At 39.9% G+C, this 14,544-nt stretch overlaps 1 protein-coding gene across 1 annotated transcript in view; it reads left to right on the forward strand.

Moving 5' to 3' along the window:
- MINDY4 (MINDY lysine 48 deubiquitinase 4) overlaps positions 1-14,544 on the forward strand; it is an 82,198-nt gene that overhangs the window by 62,171 nt on the left and 5,483 nt on the right. Inside the window, exon 16 of the mRNA XM_050891948.1 lies at positions 9,924-10,104. Coding sequence (XP_050747905.1) covers positions 9,924-10,104 — 181 coding nt within the window. The remainder of the gene's footprint in view (positions 1-9,923; positions 10,105-14,544) is intronic.

Here is a 14,544-nt window from a genome sequence, read left to right on the forward strand (position 1 = left end):
ATGATACCGGCTGATGAATTTGGCCATCCTTCTGAAATGCTTTTTGAAACCACTTTAGGTGTGTGCTGTTGTACACGAAGTAATGGAAGTATTCAAGGTTACTTGTCTCTTTTGAACCTTGACTCTGATTCTTCTCTCCTGCTTTTAACCTGTTCTGCTATAGTAGTTAAATCTCCTATCATCTGACCTCCCAAACTCACCCTACTCTGATTCTTGACGATGTCCAAGTCTCTGCCTGAGCTGTCAGCATTTCAAGAGACTGATGCTTTTTAGTTTTTGCATCTCTGAAAATGAAGAGAGAACGTGGCACTGACAAAGAAGTTATGCTAATTTTTCCGATTTCTTCTCAAAAAGAGAGAAATATAAATAAATGGAATTTATTCATTAAAATTCCACAGATGGGAAATATTATCTTTGGTCCTTTTGATGAAACCAGCACACTCTGTCATATAAGACCTACTTGAATTATTAAATTCAGCACACATGCTCTGTCTTCTGGCACCTCACCTGTTTATTTGCCCTGTGGAACATCCTTCCTATAACATTCTTCACTGGGAAATATGTCTGCTAAACAGGCGCCTTTCTCAGTCAGATGGACTGGATTCAAGTCAGGTCATCGGTGGTGTTGCGGAGGGGGAGGTTTAGAAAGAGGTTTTTAACCATCTCTTTTAAGAAACCAACAACAAAAATATGCATGTGCAAAATGGAAACTGATGGTTTTAATTTTCCACTTATTTTTCAGTAATGGGTATGTGGTAGATACTGTACTGCGTAGATGCATTTGGCAAGGGACCCTGCTATTGATGTAAGACATTTGGGAGCGCCACTGTGGGCAAAAACATGTGATACATGCAAGTTTGACTGAAATAAGGGTGACAAAGCATTGTCCATTTAAAAAGTCTGTTCTTCATTCCTTGTTTTTACATTTCTCTTTCTAGCCTGGAACTGAAATTTTCTTTAATGAAGTCCTATTGTCCTCCTACTTATCCATGGACAGTTATTTTCCCAGAGGCCAGTTACTGTTGCTGGGATATTGGCACTGATTTCTTGTCAACGACCTTCCAAATAAAATAGAATCACAGAGTTTTTATTCAAGACAGTAAGAATAACAAACCCCACATGTTTAAAAGAGTTCTGCATGCTTTGCAAACAGACAAAACAGAAAATGATAAGTCAAATATTTTCCACATGTCTCTCTAGATTATAAATACCTGCATTTGGATCTGGATTTATCCCATCTAGCTTCAGGTCCTCTACAGGCTGAAAATGCTTCAAGTAAGAGTCCAACCAACACTCTTTATAGCTGGTGAACAAGAGGGGTCTATATTTCTGACAATACCCATCTCTTCCGTGTTTGATTTTACAGACAGCCAAAGCCTAGGGGCCAACCTAAGTTAGAGGGCCTAGAAATAGATGCTGAAGAGATAAGTGGACTGAATCTTGACCTATCTTTGTCATTGCAGTGAAATAACTTACTGAAATGAATTATAAACTCCTTCATGTGTATTGAGGGAATGGCAAAGTGCTGAAGTCTGAGTGAGGGTCTGAATCTCCCTCAACATTTCTTCACTTGATGGGACATACCAGAAAAGCAGCAGAATGGGACAAATAGATAGAAAAGATCCCGAGCCTACCTGGCGCCCTGACGTCTATTTGCCTTGCCGCAACTATCTTCTTCCATGTTGTGGCAGCATAAGAGAACTTTAGTCAAAAGCCAGTGCTTTCCAGGAGTCTTTGGTTTGGTAGTCCTGGGATTGAACACACATCTCTTTCTATTCTTCTTCGTTAATGTTGCCCTTTTTTCCCCCCAATTCAGTATCAGAAGGATTTCCTTTTCTACAACAAAATGGATTCAAAGCTGCAGAGAAATTACCTAGGGCTCCCACAGTAGTATTTTCTACTACAATTTATAAATATCTGGCTAAAACCTCTTCAATTTCTGCCTAACTTGACATAGTAATTAAATTATGCATACTCTGAATGTCAGATCTTGTGAACATTAATTTTATTTTTCTTAATCTGATTGAAATCAAGTACATATCAATGGAAATAACTTTACCCCCACCGTGTCCCTTAACTATATGCAAATATAATAGTGATGTGGCTGACCTGGTGTTTTAATAGTACTGGTGGAATAGGTGAACCGAGTCGGTGGTGTTCTTGATCACCCAAAGGCTATTGCAAGGGTATCTGTTTTTACACCATTGACACTTCAGTCTTAACACTGTGGGAACATTGTTTAATATTAATTCAGTAAAGGTCATTGCAATTGTGGGGGGAAAATGTTGACAGAACAAAGAATAGGCAGTGGTCTGTAGCTGTGAAACCTTTGTGTAATTATCCTTCGTCTATCAATCCTATTGGATTCAGTACAACTAGCAATTACTCAGTTTGACAGAACCCAGACCTTTGTGGAATCACATGGGTCTCAGTACTGCACTGTATGATTAGTTTGGAAAATAAGCATCTATAACAGTTGTATTTAGGCAAACAAGCATAAAGCAAGAAATGACTGAATATAATTTTAATTAAAAAAAAAAAAAAGTGAAGTCCAACAAGCAAGGAAGTGAAATTATATTAAGTGATAACAAAACTCCTGGAAAAAAATGCCATCACATTAGCCATATCCAGTGATCCCCCTTGGTTTTGATATCATCTTTTCTTCTTTGAATCGTGGCCACTGCACAGGAGTGATAACCTAATGTTTGTTTTTGTTCAAGGTAAATTGTGTAATGGAGTCCAAGAAACACAGAACCTAGGTTACATTTCTTGTTTGTTTCTTTTGGTATACACATGACAAAAGATAGCCTTGTTCAATGAGCAAATAAAATCTGAATGGTGAAGTACCATACACTCATTCCGGCAGATATATTGGAATAATTCTCCGTAATAAATATTTGTCTGTAGATTTAATTTCACCATTGTGTAAATACACACTAAAGTCAGATGTGGAAAAAGAGCAGCCGTAGTGTTGAAAATGAGCCCTTTGAAGGTGCTTGCTTTTGAAAGGTTGACATTTTCCAAAGATGAGAATTGTGTCCCTGAAATTTATGAGCATTCTTAAGGGATTTGTAAGGGAGAGGATTAGGGTTAGTGAAGTCTCCATAGGAATTGAAAACATGCAGCATGAAAAGACACCTAATTCATTCCCCCTCTTACTTTTTTTGCCTGAAGAAGATTAATGAACATGTTTGAAAACAAATATTTGAATAGCAATGCATTATTACTTTTTAATGCATTATGATACTGCAAGCAGCAAAAAAAAAGGATTCTTTTTATGTTCTGCAAAGTAGAAATACAGCCGTTGAGCCCTTAACAAAAATAATAATATTTAATAAAATAGATTCAAGTCACATATCCCTGATTTGCTTTTGGAAGTCAGAGCCAGCATTATACTCATAGGGCAGCATACAACAGCTGGAAAGAAGGGCCCCATTCTCTGGCAAGCACTTGTTGGATGACACACATTCTGACTGGATTTAAAGAGTTTCCTGAGGAGTCAGAACACTGGGTGTTCATACTTGTTCTTCCCTGTGCTGCTTCAAGATCCTGTTATATTCCAGGATCACTACCACCAACCAATCTGGCCAGGCAATTGAAGAAGCACTCACCAGTCACCAGCTGGACCAGTTAAATGAAGGCATACTTTTAGTCCACTCAACAATTGATGCTTGGAGAAGAGGGTAAAGGAATCCACACAGTGAGGATTGTCCTTTTTCAATAGCATGGTTCCATATTATATTTTGTAGAAAAAATCTAGACATGTTTTGGGGAATGCTATGGGAGAGGGAAGTTCCTTATAGAAAGTCTAGACAAAGTAACGTGTTTGGGGAGAGGAAGGAATTTTAGCCTTATGGACAAAAAACATTCCATGCTGCTTGACCTTAAAGCTGGAGTGTAGGAATAACCTGAGGTATCTGGAGAGCCAGAAGCTCCTGGAAGGTGATGATAGTGGGACAGAGTGGCCAGTGGTTTTGGGGAGAAGCAAACCTGCAGTGACCAGCCAACAGCTGGAACGCAACTTGATGTTAAAGGCAGCAGCTAATCCTCAACTAGTATAATTGATGTAACTGAAAAGAAGACTTCTCTCTTTTTATGGGAGATGAGGATTGACCTGCAATGTTTTTATACTCTCCTTATTGTCTTAAAGTTCATCCTCTCGCCTTCTTCTGTAAGCATTGTAATTGAAAACTATACATATTTGGAAAACATTCCTGCAGACCTTACTCATCTGAACAATTTGTCCTGATTTCAATAGGACTGTTCATGTGAGTAAGAATTGGAGTGGATATGTGCTTTGAAACAGTTCTGTATCTCTCTAATCATGTTTTGTCAAATGCTGTTTGATGAAGCTTGGAAGTTACTTTAGCAGACATATGTAGGAAGAAAACATTTTTAGGAGAAGACTGGCTGTTCCTTTCTGGCTTTGATTTATCTGCCTATTAAAATACGCATGTTTGTGAGACTGAATCTTTTCATCTATGTCCCTCTAATTTGCTATCTTTTGTTGCATCTGCGTATTTCCGTTCTTGGTAACTCCTGTTATGAGTATTTTTGTAAGCTTGTAAAAAAATTTCTTTACTTTTAAGCCAAGAATTTACATAAAACCCAAAACTGTTGTATAAAAGACTGTTTTAAATAGATATTAGCAAAGGAATGAGTCAGGGAACAGTTACTTAATTAGCTAGAGACTTGTTATCTGACATCAGAAAAAATTCTCATTGGTGAAGATAATTGATTTTGTACTCATATAACACTTGAGATATAAATTCTAAATCTCAGTAATACCCCCCCCTTGTCACTTAGGATGCTGTTTAGATTTTTAATTACAACAGCATATATGTTGGCTTCTGCCTTTTAGCAGTATATTAGATGACGTTTGCACCTGTGTGCCCAACCAAGGTGAAGAACTGGAGGCGATACTGTAGAAGCTGTATCCGCAAATCTACATCTAGAAAACATGTGTGAGAATTTTTCTGTTAAAAGTCTTCTGGTTTCCACTAGCACCCACTTCATATGCTGAAGCATGATTTAAATCCCATAGTGGTAAAGGTAAAGGTAGCAATAGGCAGAGGTGATTTCTGTAGATTATATCACTTACTGTATTACTATGCAAACCTCTTCAAAACTACCTGAGCCTCTAAACTAGCAAAGTTTCTTTGATCCATGTGTCTGTATTACGGAGACAGAAACTGATCTTATATTTCTATGCACATATATTTGCACACTTGGCTGCCATTCCTTGTTTTGCAGATTGGTAGCATACCAGCACTGCAACGTCTGTATTATGTATGTTTATGTATCCTAGCAAAGGATACATAAAACTGGGGATAAAATAAAGATGGTTATTCACAGTGTCCTGCACAGTAGTGATTCTGTCTACTATAAGAATAATAAGCAGAGCTGTATTCAGAAACATTCCACTGAAAGCAAAAAGTTTTATTTTGGTTTTTAGTTTCCCTGAGTGATTTATCAACGATACAAAACCCGACAATTCAATGGGGGAAAAAACAGTATTATTTTGAACTTAGAATACAGCTTTCAATGACAGGAATATAACTAATAATAAATATCTGTTGTGGCTGAATATTAAAATCCTAGCTGGAAGAAATAAGGTTTCTTTGCTACATTAAGCAATCTAATCACTATTATTACTCTATTATTTACTACTGAAGGGGATAATATCATTAACTGATACTGCAGCTTTAAAGCAGCAGCATGCAATAGGAGGATGGTATCTGTCTCAGAACACATTAGTGTGAGGTGAAGAAAATACTACAAGATATTCACTGACCTCAGGGGATGCAGGAAACTTCCATGACTCATTTTATATAAGCATATATTAAGTTTCAAAACCACAGATACACTCCCCCAGGTATTAAAGTATATATATGTCTGTCTTAAAACATAAATTGCATGCGAAATAATAGATATGAGTCTAAATATACATAAAACTAGGCTCAATCCATTGCTGGACTTGAACCTTAAAGACTATAGGGTGAAGCAGCAGAAAAAAACTAATTAAACTGATAAATGAATACTTATATAGATAAAAGCAATTACTCACAAATCCAAAGAATTGCTGTAGTAGCCCACATTTTAAATAGCTGGTAGATTTAAGAATAGTACTTCAAATCAGTAGAATAGAATAGAATAGACTATTTCAGTTGGAAGGGACTTACAACGATCATCTAGTCCAACTGCCAGATCAAATCAGGGCTGATCAAAAATTAAAGCACGTTATTAAGGGCATTGTCCAAATGCCTCTTAAATACTGACAGGCTTGGGGCATCGACCACCTCTCTAGGAAGCCCGTTCCAGTGTTTGACCCCCCTCTCAGTAAAGAAATGCTTCCTAATGTCCAGTCTAAACCTCCCCTGGAGCAGCTTTGAACCATTCCCATGCGTCCTATCACTGGATCCCAGGGAGAAGAGCTCAGCACCTCCCTCTCCACGTCCCCTCCTCAGGAAGCTGTACAGAGCAATGAAGTCACCCCTCAGCCTCCTTTTCTCCAAACTAGACAAACCCAAAGTCCTCAGCCGCTCCTCATAGGACATGCCTTCCAGCCCTTTCACCAGCTTTGTTGCCCTCCTCTGGACGCACTCAAGGACCTTTGCATCCTTCTTAAATTGTGGGGCCCAGAACTGCACACAGTATTCAAGGTGAGACCGCACCAATTCTGAATACAGCGGGATAAACACCTCTTTTGTCTGGCTGGTTATGCTGTATTTAATGCACCCCAGGATGCGGTTTGCCTTCTTGGCTGCCAGGGCACACTGCTGACTCATATTGAACCTGCTGCCGACCAGCACCCCCAGATCCCTTTCTGCAGGGCTGCTCTCCAGCCACTCCTCTCCCAGTTTATACTTGTGCCCAGTGTTACTCTGTCCTAGGTGCAGAATCCAGCATTTTGACTTGTTAAATTTCATCCCATTAATCATAGCCCGATGCTCCAATCTATCTAGATCCCTATGCAAGGCCTCCTGTCCCTCAAGAGAGTCAACATCACCTCCCAGTTTGGTATCATCAGCAAACTTGCTAATGGTGCATTCAACTTGTGCATGCAGATCATTGATAAATATATTGAACACAACTGGCCCTAGAATTGAGCCCTGAGGAACACCACTGGTGACCGGTTGCCAGCCAGATGTAGCCCCATTCACTACAACCCTTTGAGCTCTGCTCACCAGCCAGTTCTTCACCCAGCGCACTGTAAACCCACTCATCCCACAGTTCGACAACTTATCCAGAAGGATGCTGTGAGGGACAGTATCAAAAGCCTTTCTAAAATCCAGAAAAACTGCATCCACTGCCTTCCCTTCATCCACTAGGCAAGTGACCTTATCATAGAAGGATATCGAATTAGTTAAGGAGTCAACTTAAGAAAAGAGGAGTTTCCTTTTGTGAACCCATGTTGACTGTGCCTGATGATTGCATTATTCTTTAAATGCCTTTCAATAGTACCCACTATAATTTTCTCCATAATTTTTCCAGGAACTGAGGTTAGATTAACAGGTCTGTAGTTCCCTGGGTCTTCCCTCACGTCCTTTTTGTAGATTGGAATAACATTGGCTAGCTTCCAGTCAGCAGGGACCTCTCCAGACTCCCAAGACCTTTGGTAGATGATAGAGAGGGGTCCTGCCATGACATCCGCTAGCTCCTTCAGTACTCTGGGGTGAATCCCATCAGGCCCCATGGACTTGTGAACATTCAGCTGATACCACTCGTCCCTTACAATTTCAGTGTCCACAAATGGAAAGTTACTGTTCCCACACTCGTGGTCCTCTGACTCAGGGGACTGGGCAGCCCAGGGTCTATCAGTATTGTTAAAGACTGAGGCAAAAAACACATTGAATGCCTCCTCTTCTTCTTCATCCCTATAAGTCAGATGACCATCTTCAACGTTGTCCATCGGTCCAACGTTTTCTTTAGACCTCCTCTTGCTATTAACATACTTAAAAAAGCCCTTGTTGTCTGAAACAACTCTGGCCAGTTTCAACTCTAATTGAGCTTTGGCCTTTCATGTCTTCTCCCGGCATAAATGAACCACAGGTCTGTACTTTTCTTCTGAAACCTGACCTTGCTTCCAGAGATCATACAGTTTCTTTTTCCTCTTGAGCTCTACAAGGAGTTCCCTATTCAGCCAAGCTGGTCTTCTGCCCCAGTTGCTTGACTTACAACACAGTGGAATTGCCTGCTCCTGTGCTTCTAAAAGGTGGTTCTTAAGGACTGACCAGCAGTCGTGGACTCCTAAGCCCTCAAAAGCAGATTCCCAGGATACTCTGCTAAATAACTCCCTGAATAGCTTAAGGTTTGCTCTCCTGAAGTCCAGGGTAGCAACTCTGCTGTCGTTTTTTCTCATTACCCTGAAAATTTTAAACTCAACCATTTCATGATCACTGTGGCCAAGACAGCCGCCTACCATGACATCCCCCATGAGTCCTTCTCTATTCACAAATAACAAGTCTAGGAGGGCATCTTTCCTAATTGGCTCACTGAGTACCTGTGACAAGAAGTTATCATCTCCTACAAACTTCAAGAATTTCCAAGACCTGCCTGTCACAGCAGCATGATATTCCCAGTTGATGTCTGGGAAGCTGAAATCTCCATAAGGACAAGGAGTACTGTTCCAGAAATTTGTCCTAATTGCCTATAGAATAACTCATCAGTGCTTACATCCTGGCTGGGCAATTGGTAGTAGACACCCACTACAACATCTCCTTTGTTTTCTATCCCCCTAATCCTTACCCAGAGGCTCTCCACCACATCATCACTAACTGTAAGGGCTGTGCAATCAAACCTCTCCCCTATGCACAGTGCGACACCACCTCGCCTGCCCTACCTATCCCTCCTGAACAGCCTGTAGCCCTCCATCCCAGCACTCCAATCATGGGACTCATTCCACCAAGTCTCACTAATACGAATGATATCGTAGCTCTGGGAGCTGACCGAAGCTTCCAGTTCATCCTGTTTGTTTCTCGTACTGCGTGAGTTGGTGGACAAGCATTTCAGATACGCTCCTGAGCCCTCCCTGCTCCCAGGAGCACTGTGAATGTTCCCACTAGGATTGCCACCCTCAGGTGATGCCATGCCAACCCTTGGCTTACCAACTGCAATCCTGTTGATATCCCCTTCCCCCACTGATTCTAGTTTAAAGCTCTTGAGTATTCTAGTTTAAAGCATCTTGAGTATGAAAATCATTTATATGCAATTTCATACAGACTATTTAGAATATTTATAAATAAGTATACTTTCAGACTTTCAAAAGGAGGGCAAAGGCTGAGAAAAGGCAAAGAAATAATTGGTTTTTTTCAGCTGAGACTATTTCATTTTTAAGAATAATGAATCAAAAGAAGTGCTTCTGTTACTGCTTTATTCTAGTAGCTGAAAATATTTTACATATCTGGACTGTGAAGCTAGAAGAAGATGCTAAACTGAAGGGAAAGTATTATATTCTTAATCCAAGAAAAGATTTTGCGCTCAGTTTAGTTGCCCACACAGGTGTGTCTCATGTCGTCTGAGATCCTATGAATTCTCTTGCCTGGCTTCCAGGTACTGTTGCATAAGAGCATGGTCTCCCATTGATCTCCTGTGGTATTCCTGACCTAAACTCACCGAGGTTTTATAGCTATTGCAGAGGACAGGCTTCCTTTTGGTTCTGATCATCTGGGATATGATCTTTTTGCTGTAAGGATACTACAACTGGATTTCATTAGCTGCCTATAACTCAAGGCCAGATACTTGCTTTATATGTTCCATGATTTACCAGAGCTATCCTGGTCTGCTTCATCAGCAGTGTATGATGAGCCTTCATTAATGTTTGTAGACTATAATAAATAAGTGATCTTATACATCTCATGTTTTCCACAATGAATGGTTTCTCCCCCTGCCCCCCATTCTAATGTTTTCTATCTTTCTTTTAGGTTGGTTGTTACTTGAAGACCCCTAAATACCCAATTTGGTTGGTATGCAGTGAAAGCCACTTCAGTGTGCTTTTTTGTTTGGAAAAGGATTTACTAGGTGACTGGAAAACAGAGCGGAGATTTGATCTATATTATTATGATGGGTTGGCCAATCAGGAAGAAGAAATACGGTTAACGGTTGGTATGTACAACTCAGTAACCCTGCATTTCATCTCTGGTGGTGGCAACAGGATCACATCAGAAAGAAGAATCCAATAATACAAACAATGATGGTCTCAGGCATTAAAGATTATTTGTGTGCCTGTTTCCTAGTTTTCATAATTAGTTTTGGTGCTTAATTGGAAATTAGATTTCACAAGGAAATTTTGAGGATAAGCTCTTGAAAGGGTTAAAAATGAGCATGTGCTGCTTTATACAGACTGGTAAATCTTTCAGTGACACTGATGTCCAAGGAACAGATCGTGATCTGGCCTATTCATGCTCCCGGGACTATAAACCATGTTTAGCTACTCCCATTCTCCTTCACATCTTCTCACATCGTTTCTACAGGCAGAAAGTGCATGTCTCCTGTTCCTCAACCCTACATGCCTGTAGTAAAATGAGCAGAGAGGGTGAGGAAGCATGAAATCCTTGCCTCCAAAACCAGCTACTTCAGAAGATGGCAATAATCTGCTAACAAAATCTAGTCTCTTACCTGCTTGTAAGCATACCTGGAAACACAAGCATGCAAAAGATCTTCTGACTTGTTACACTCATTCTTTCGGGAAACCATGCCAAATTATGCAGCTGCTTTTACAGTAATTATGTATTTCTCCAACTGAAAGATGTTTGGACAAGAAGTATTCTGATGCTTAGAAACCTCCTACTTATTGCCATATTAAGACATTCTTGACCACTAAATTCCTATTTGCTAATAATATCCTACTTATCTTTTGTTTTCTTTCCTTCAATATATTTATACAATCTTATCAAATTCCTTCTCAATCTTAAGGAGCCACTCTATTGTAGTCCACTCTTTAAAAATAAGCTGTCTGTATTCCTTGTTTGCACCTACATTCTGGTTCTTGGGCAGGATGAGTTATACACGGGTGTTGTATGTTCTAATTGAGTCCATGTGGCAAAGCTGTTTGTATGGTGGGAGTGCTGGGGGCTTTAGCACCTCACAAGATTTGGTAGTGAATTCAATTGTCTTTCTCCCTGTTATTTATCCTCTATTTTAATTAAAATCCCTGTCATTCTATTGTAGTGATCACATCATATATTATCTCAAAAAAATGCTTAACCTTTACAGGACTATAGTTGCCAACTGGTTCCCACATGGTCTGTCCCAGATGAAAGATTCTTTGCAAGTGACACAGATGATATAGTTCAGTGTAGGACTAGAGAGATCAAGACACATTTTTTCTATTGTGTTGTACCATGTAACATACAGTCCAAAACAGGTGTCCTCATCTGTCTTTTCATCATTAATAAGTCAGGAACGTTTCCAAAATCCAGAGCTACCAAGCACTCTGAGATCCCTGGATGAGAAAGTGCTCAGAGTATGTATAAATTTTTCTCTTTACTGTTCAACCTGTCATGGCATATCTGTACATTTCTCCTCAAAGACTAAACTTGCATTGAGAAGTAGATGTCTTTTTGTTGTGGCTACAGTGTCTTCCAGGGATGTGTCCTAATAAATCTTCTGTTATCTGTGAAATTCTGCAAAAGGCTGTAAAATGCAAATAATTTCTTCATTCCAGGGAAACGCTTTCCTCGTTCTGGCTGTACAGTAATCCTTTGTTAGGTCTGGAGAAAAACTGAAATTACTTTACATCCAAAAGGTAACATTGATCATACATCTAAACCATGCACAAAGTACCAGATGGAAATACCAGAATTCTAAGTATTACTGGTATTTCCATTGTGGAAATATCAACAAGCTATGATGGTTAGGCAGTGTTACCTAGAGATACAACATGAGGTCCTGGGTGCTGCACAGCCACATCTCACTGGTGCTGGTTAGCAAAGTTGTTTGCTTTTCACTAGCAAGAAGGTGAATTCTGTGAAACGGGAATCTTTTCTATAATTAGGAAGATTACAATCAAGGTCACATTTCAGGAAATCTTGAAGAAATTACACTGGGTAAGAAAGGCAAAAAAGCCAGAAAGAAAGAGTAGAATTACATTTTGGGGGTAATAGCAATTGCCACATTATATTGAGAATTTACCCTGCTTCTCATACCCATAACCATTTGCCAAAATGTAGACAAGAAATACAAAGTTCCTTCCTAAAAGCAGGCAATGCCTGCTAGTGAATTCAACATGCTATCCTAAATAGATGAAGGTTCTTCAATCCTTTCCATTGGAGTAGAAATTTCTGATAGGCAGAGAAGTAAAACAAGCTGGTGTATCTAAATTAATAACCCTCTGCATTTTGCTCATCTTCTTTTGTCAGCTGTTTAGGGACTGAGTGGAGATTCTGAGATTTTTGTTATATGTCACAGAGACCGCTTGTATGAAAGAGTGTGTTGTACTACTCAGAGAGATACTGCTCCACCTTTCTAATGTATACAGTTAACACCTACCTATGTTAACATTTACAATATGTTGTCTCCAAGTGAAGATACAGGGAATTTTTGTACAGTCTGTTTTAATAAATCATTCTTATATCTCATTGGTGCATACCTTCAACTCAGTATCCTTTTAAAAGTGTTTTCAAAAAGTAGCTGAATAATTGCTAAGAAGAATACAACTGAATTTCTCAGAAGATTCTTCCAGAGTCATAGACACCATCCTCAGCCCCTTTGCAGATACCACAGAAGGTAGCACAAGCAGTGAAGTTAGCAGAGGTTCAGATGCTGGAGGCAGCTTGTAGGGAAGGCTGGTATATTGATTATGACACTTTCTTTCAGAACAGTTTTCTTGCGCAGGTGAGATTGTTCCAATGTGCAAAAGTTTTCTGGAAGGGTAAGTAATAAAACATCACTTCCTAAGGTTGCTGTTTAAATTGTGAGCAGTATTTCTTCTCTCAGCGATTGTCTGTTCAGATTCCACTCTTCTGAACCTGTGCTCATCATATCTCCTGAATAGCAAGTTTGTCTGTAACTGTGCTGGCACTCAGTTTCTCACCACCCTTAGCTTAGAATACAAGTGAAGATATAAGAGATCATATTCATATCCTTCTTGCTGTTGGTGACTCCAAGATGGAAGAGTGTAACTTCAATATTGCTTGCTCCAAATGAGTTGTATAAAACACTTCAACACGGTTTGTTAGTTAATTAACTTAGCTAAATGTTCCTTGCCTACTCCTGTAAGATACACCTTTAGTGAGACTTGTTTTCCTATTCCTTTGTATGAAAAACCTCCATTCAAACCTCCCGGTTGGAAGAACTCAAGTCTAAAAATGACAAAATTCAGCAAGTTGGCAATGAGTGGGAAAGGCAGCCATGCCATATGCCTATCCTGCTACCAGTACTATGGTCAGGACAGTGGCTGTTGCTTCTCACTATGCGAAGATCCAGAACATCAGTATCAGGAATTCCTAGGGGGAATACTATGGGAGACCTCTAATGAACTGTTATAAACTCTTCAATATTAGGATAAAAGAGGCCCTTTGAAACTTAAAATTCCTGTGTACCTCTAAGTTCCTGAGGATCAAGGAGAAAACTGCCAGTACTTTATGTACTTTTAAATATTGTCCGTTTTCTACTACTCCAGCCCTTACTGTCATTCAGAGTTTTCTGCATGTATTTATACCGACAAGATCAACAAGCAAGGGAGAGCCAGGTTCTCTCTCTGACGTGAGGAAGCCAGATATATCTGAGACTGGCAGCTGTGAATGTAAGAGCAATTGCCTCCCATGCTGTCTACATCAGTCTCACTGAAGGAGACCCATATCCTACACGCTGTCTTGGCATCGTTTGTTGCTCGCAACCTACCCATTGGCTAGGTGATGGACAGAAAAGAAGAAGAAAAAAGCCTAGTCTGCTGCAGTTTTAAATGTTTTATTCCAAAACAGGAAACAGCTGAGCAGACTGACATCCAAGCTGGTCAGAGGATGTTTTCTCCCTGGGAAGTTCAGCAACTACTTTCACTGTTGACAGATCCAGTGTCTGAGACACTGACCTCTCTGTTTTCCCCGGAACACTGCAATTGCCTCTGTGTCCCAAAGGAATGCTCACAGCCTGTGGTAGCTCTCTTATATCCAGCACAACATCGTCTTCTCCTGTCTGTGCATTGCTTTCTCAACAGTCAAGGGACAATCTTCTTTTCCAGGGTGAAAGAATCTTAACCCAGTTTGGACTGGACTTGCGGTTTCCTGTTCAGCTACCACTGTCCTTAGTATTTGAGTAACGAATATTGCTTTCTTAATAATTACAACATCAACTGCAAAATAAAAACCACATGACAGCTCTCCAGCATGTTCTTTCACCTTCTAATCCATGTTTTTTCTTGAAACCATTTCTATATTAGTAAACTAGCCCGGGTCAGGGCAAGAGTCTGAACACTGTGACACGATCATCCTTACTGTTAAGTAGTCAGCACAATTCTGGGCAAGTTTCTGGCCCAGAACAACTAATACTGGGCACAATCTGGGGATCATTCCCAACAGCGTTTGCATTCAGTCACCCCCTTTCAGC

The sequence above is a fragment of the Gymnogyps californianus genome, chromosome 2 (assembly GCF_018139145.2).
Source record: "Gymnogyps californianus isolate 813 chromosome 2, ASM1813914v2, whole genome shotgun sequence".
Classification (NCBI taxonomy): domain Eukaryota; kingdom Metazoa; phylum Chordata; class Aves; order Accipitriformes; family Cathartidae; genus Gymnogyps; species Gymnogyps californianus.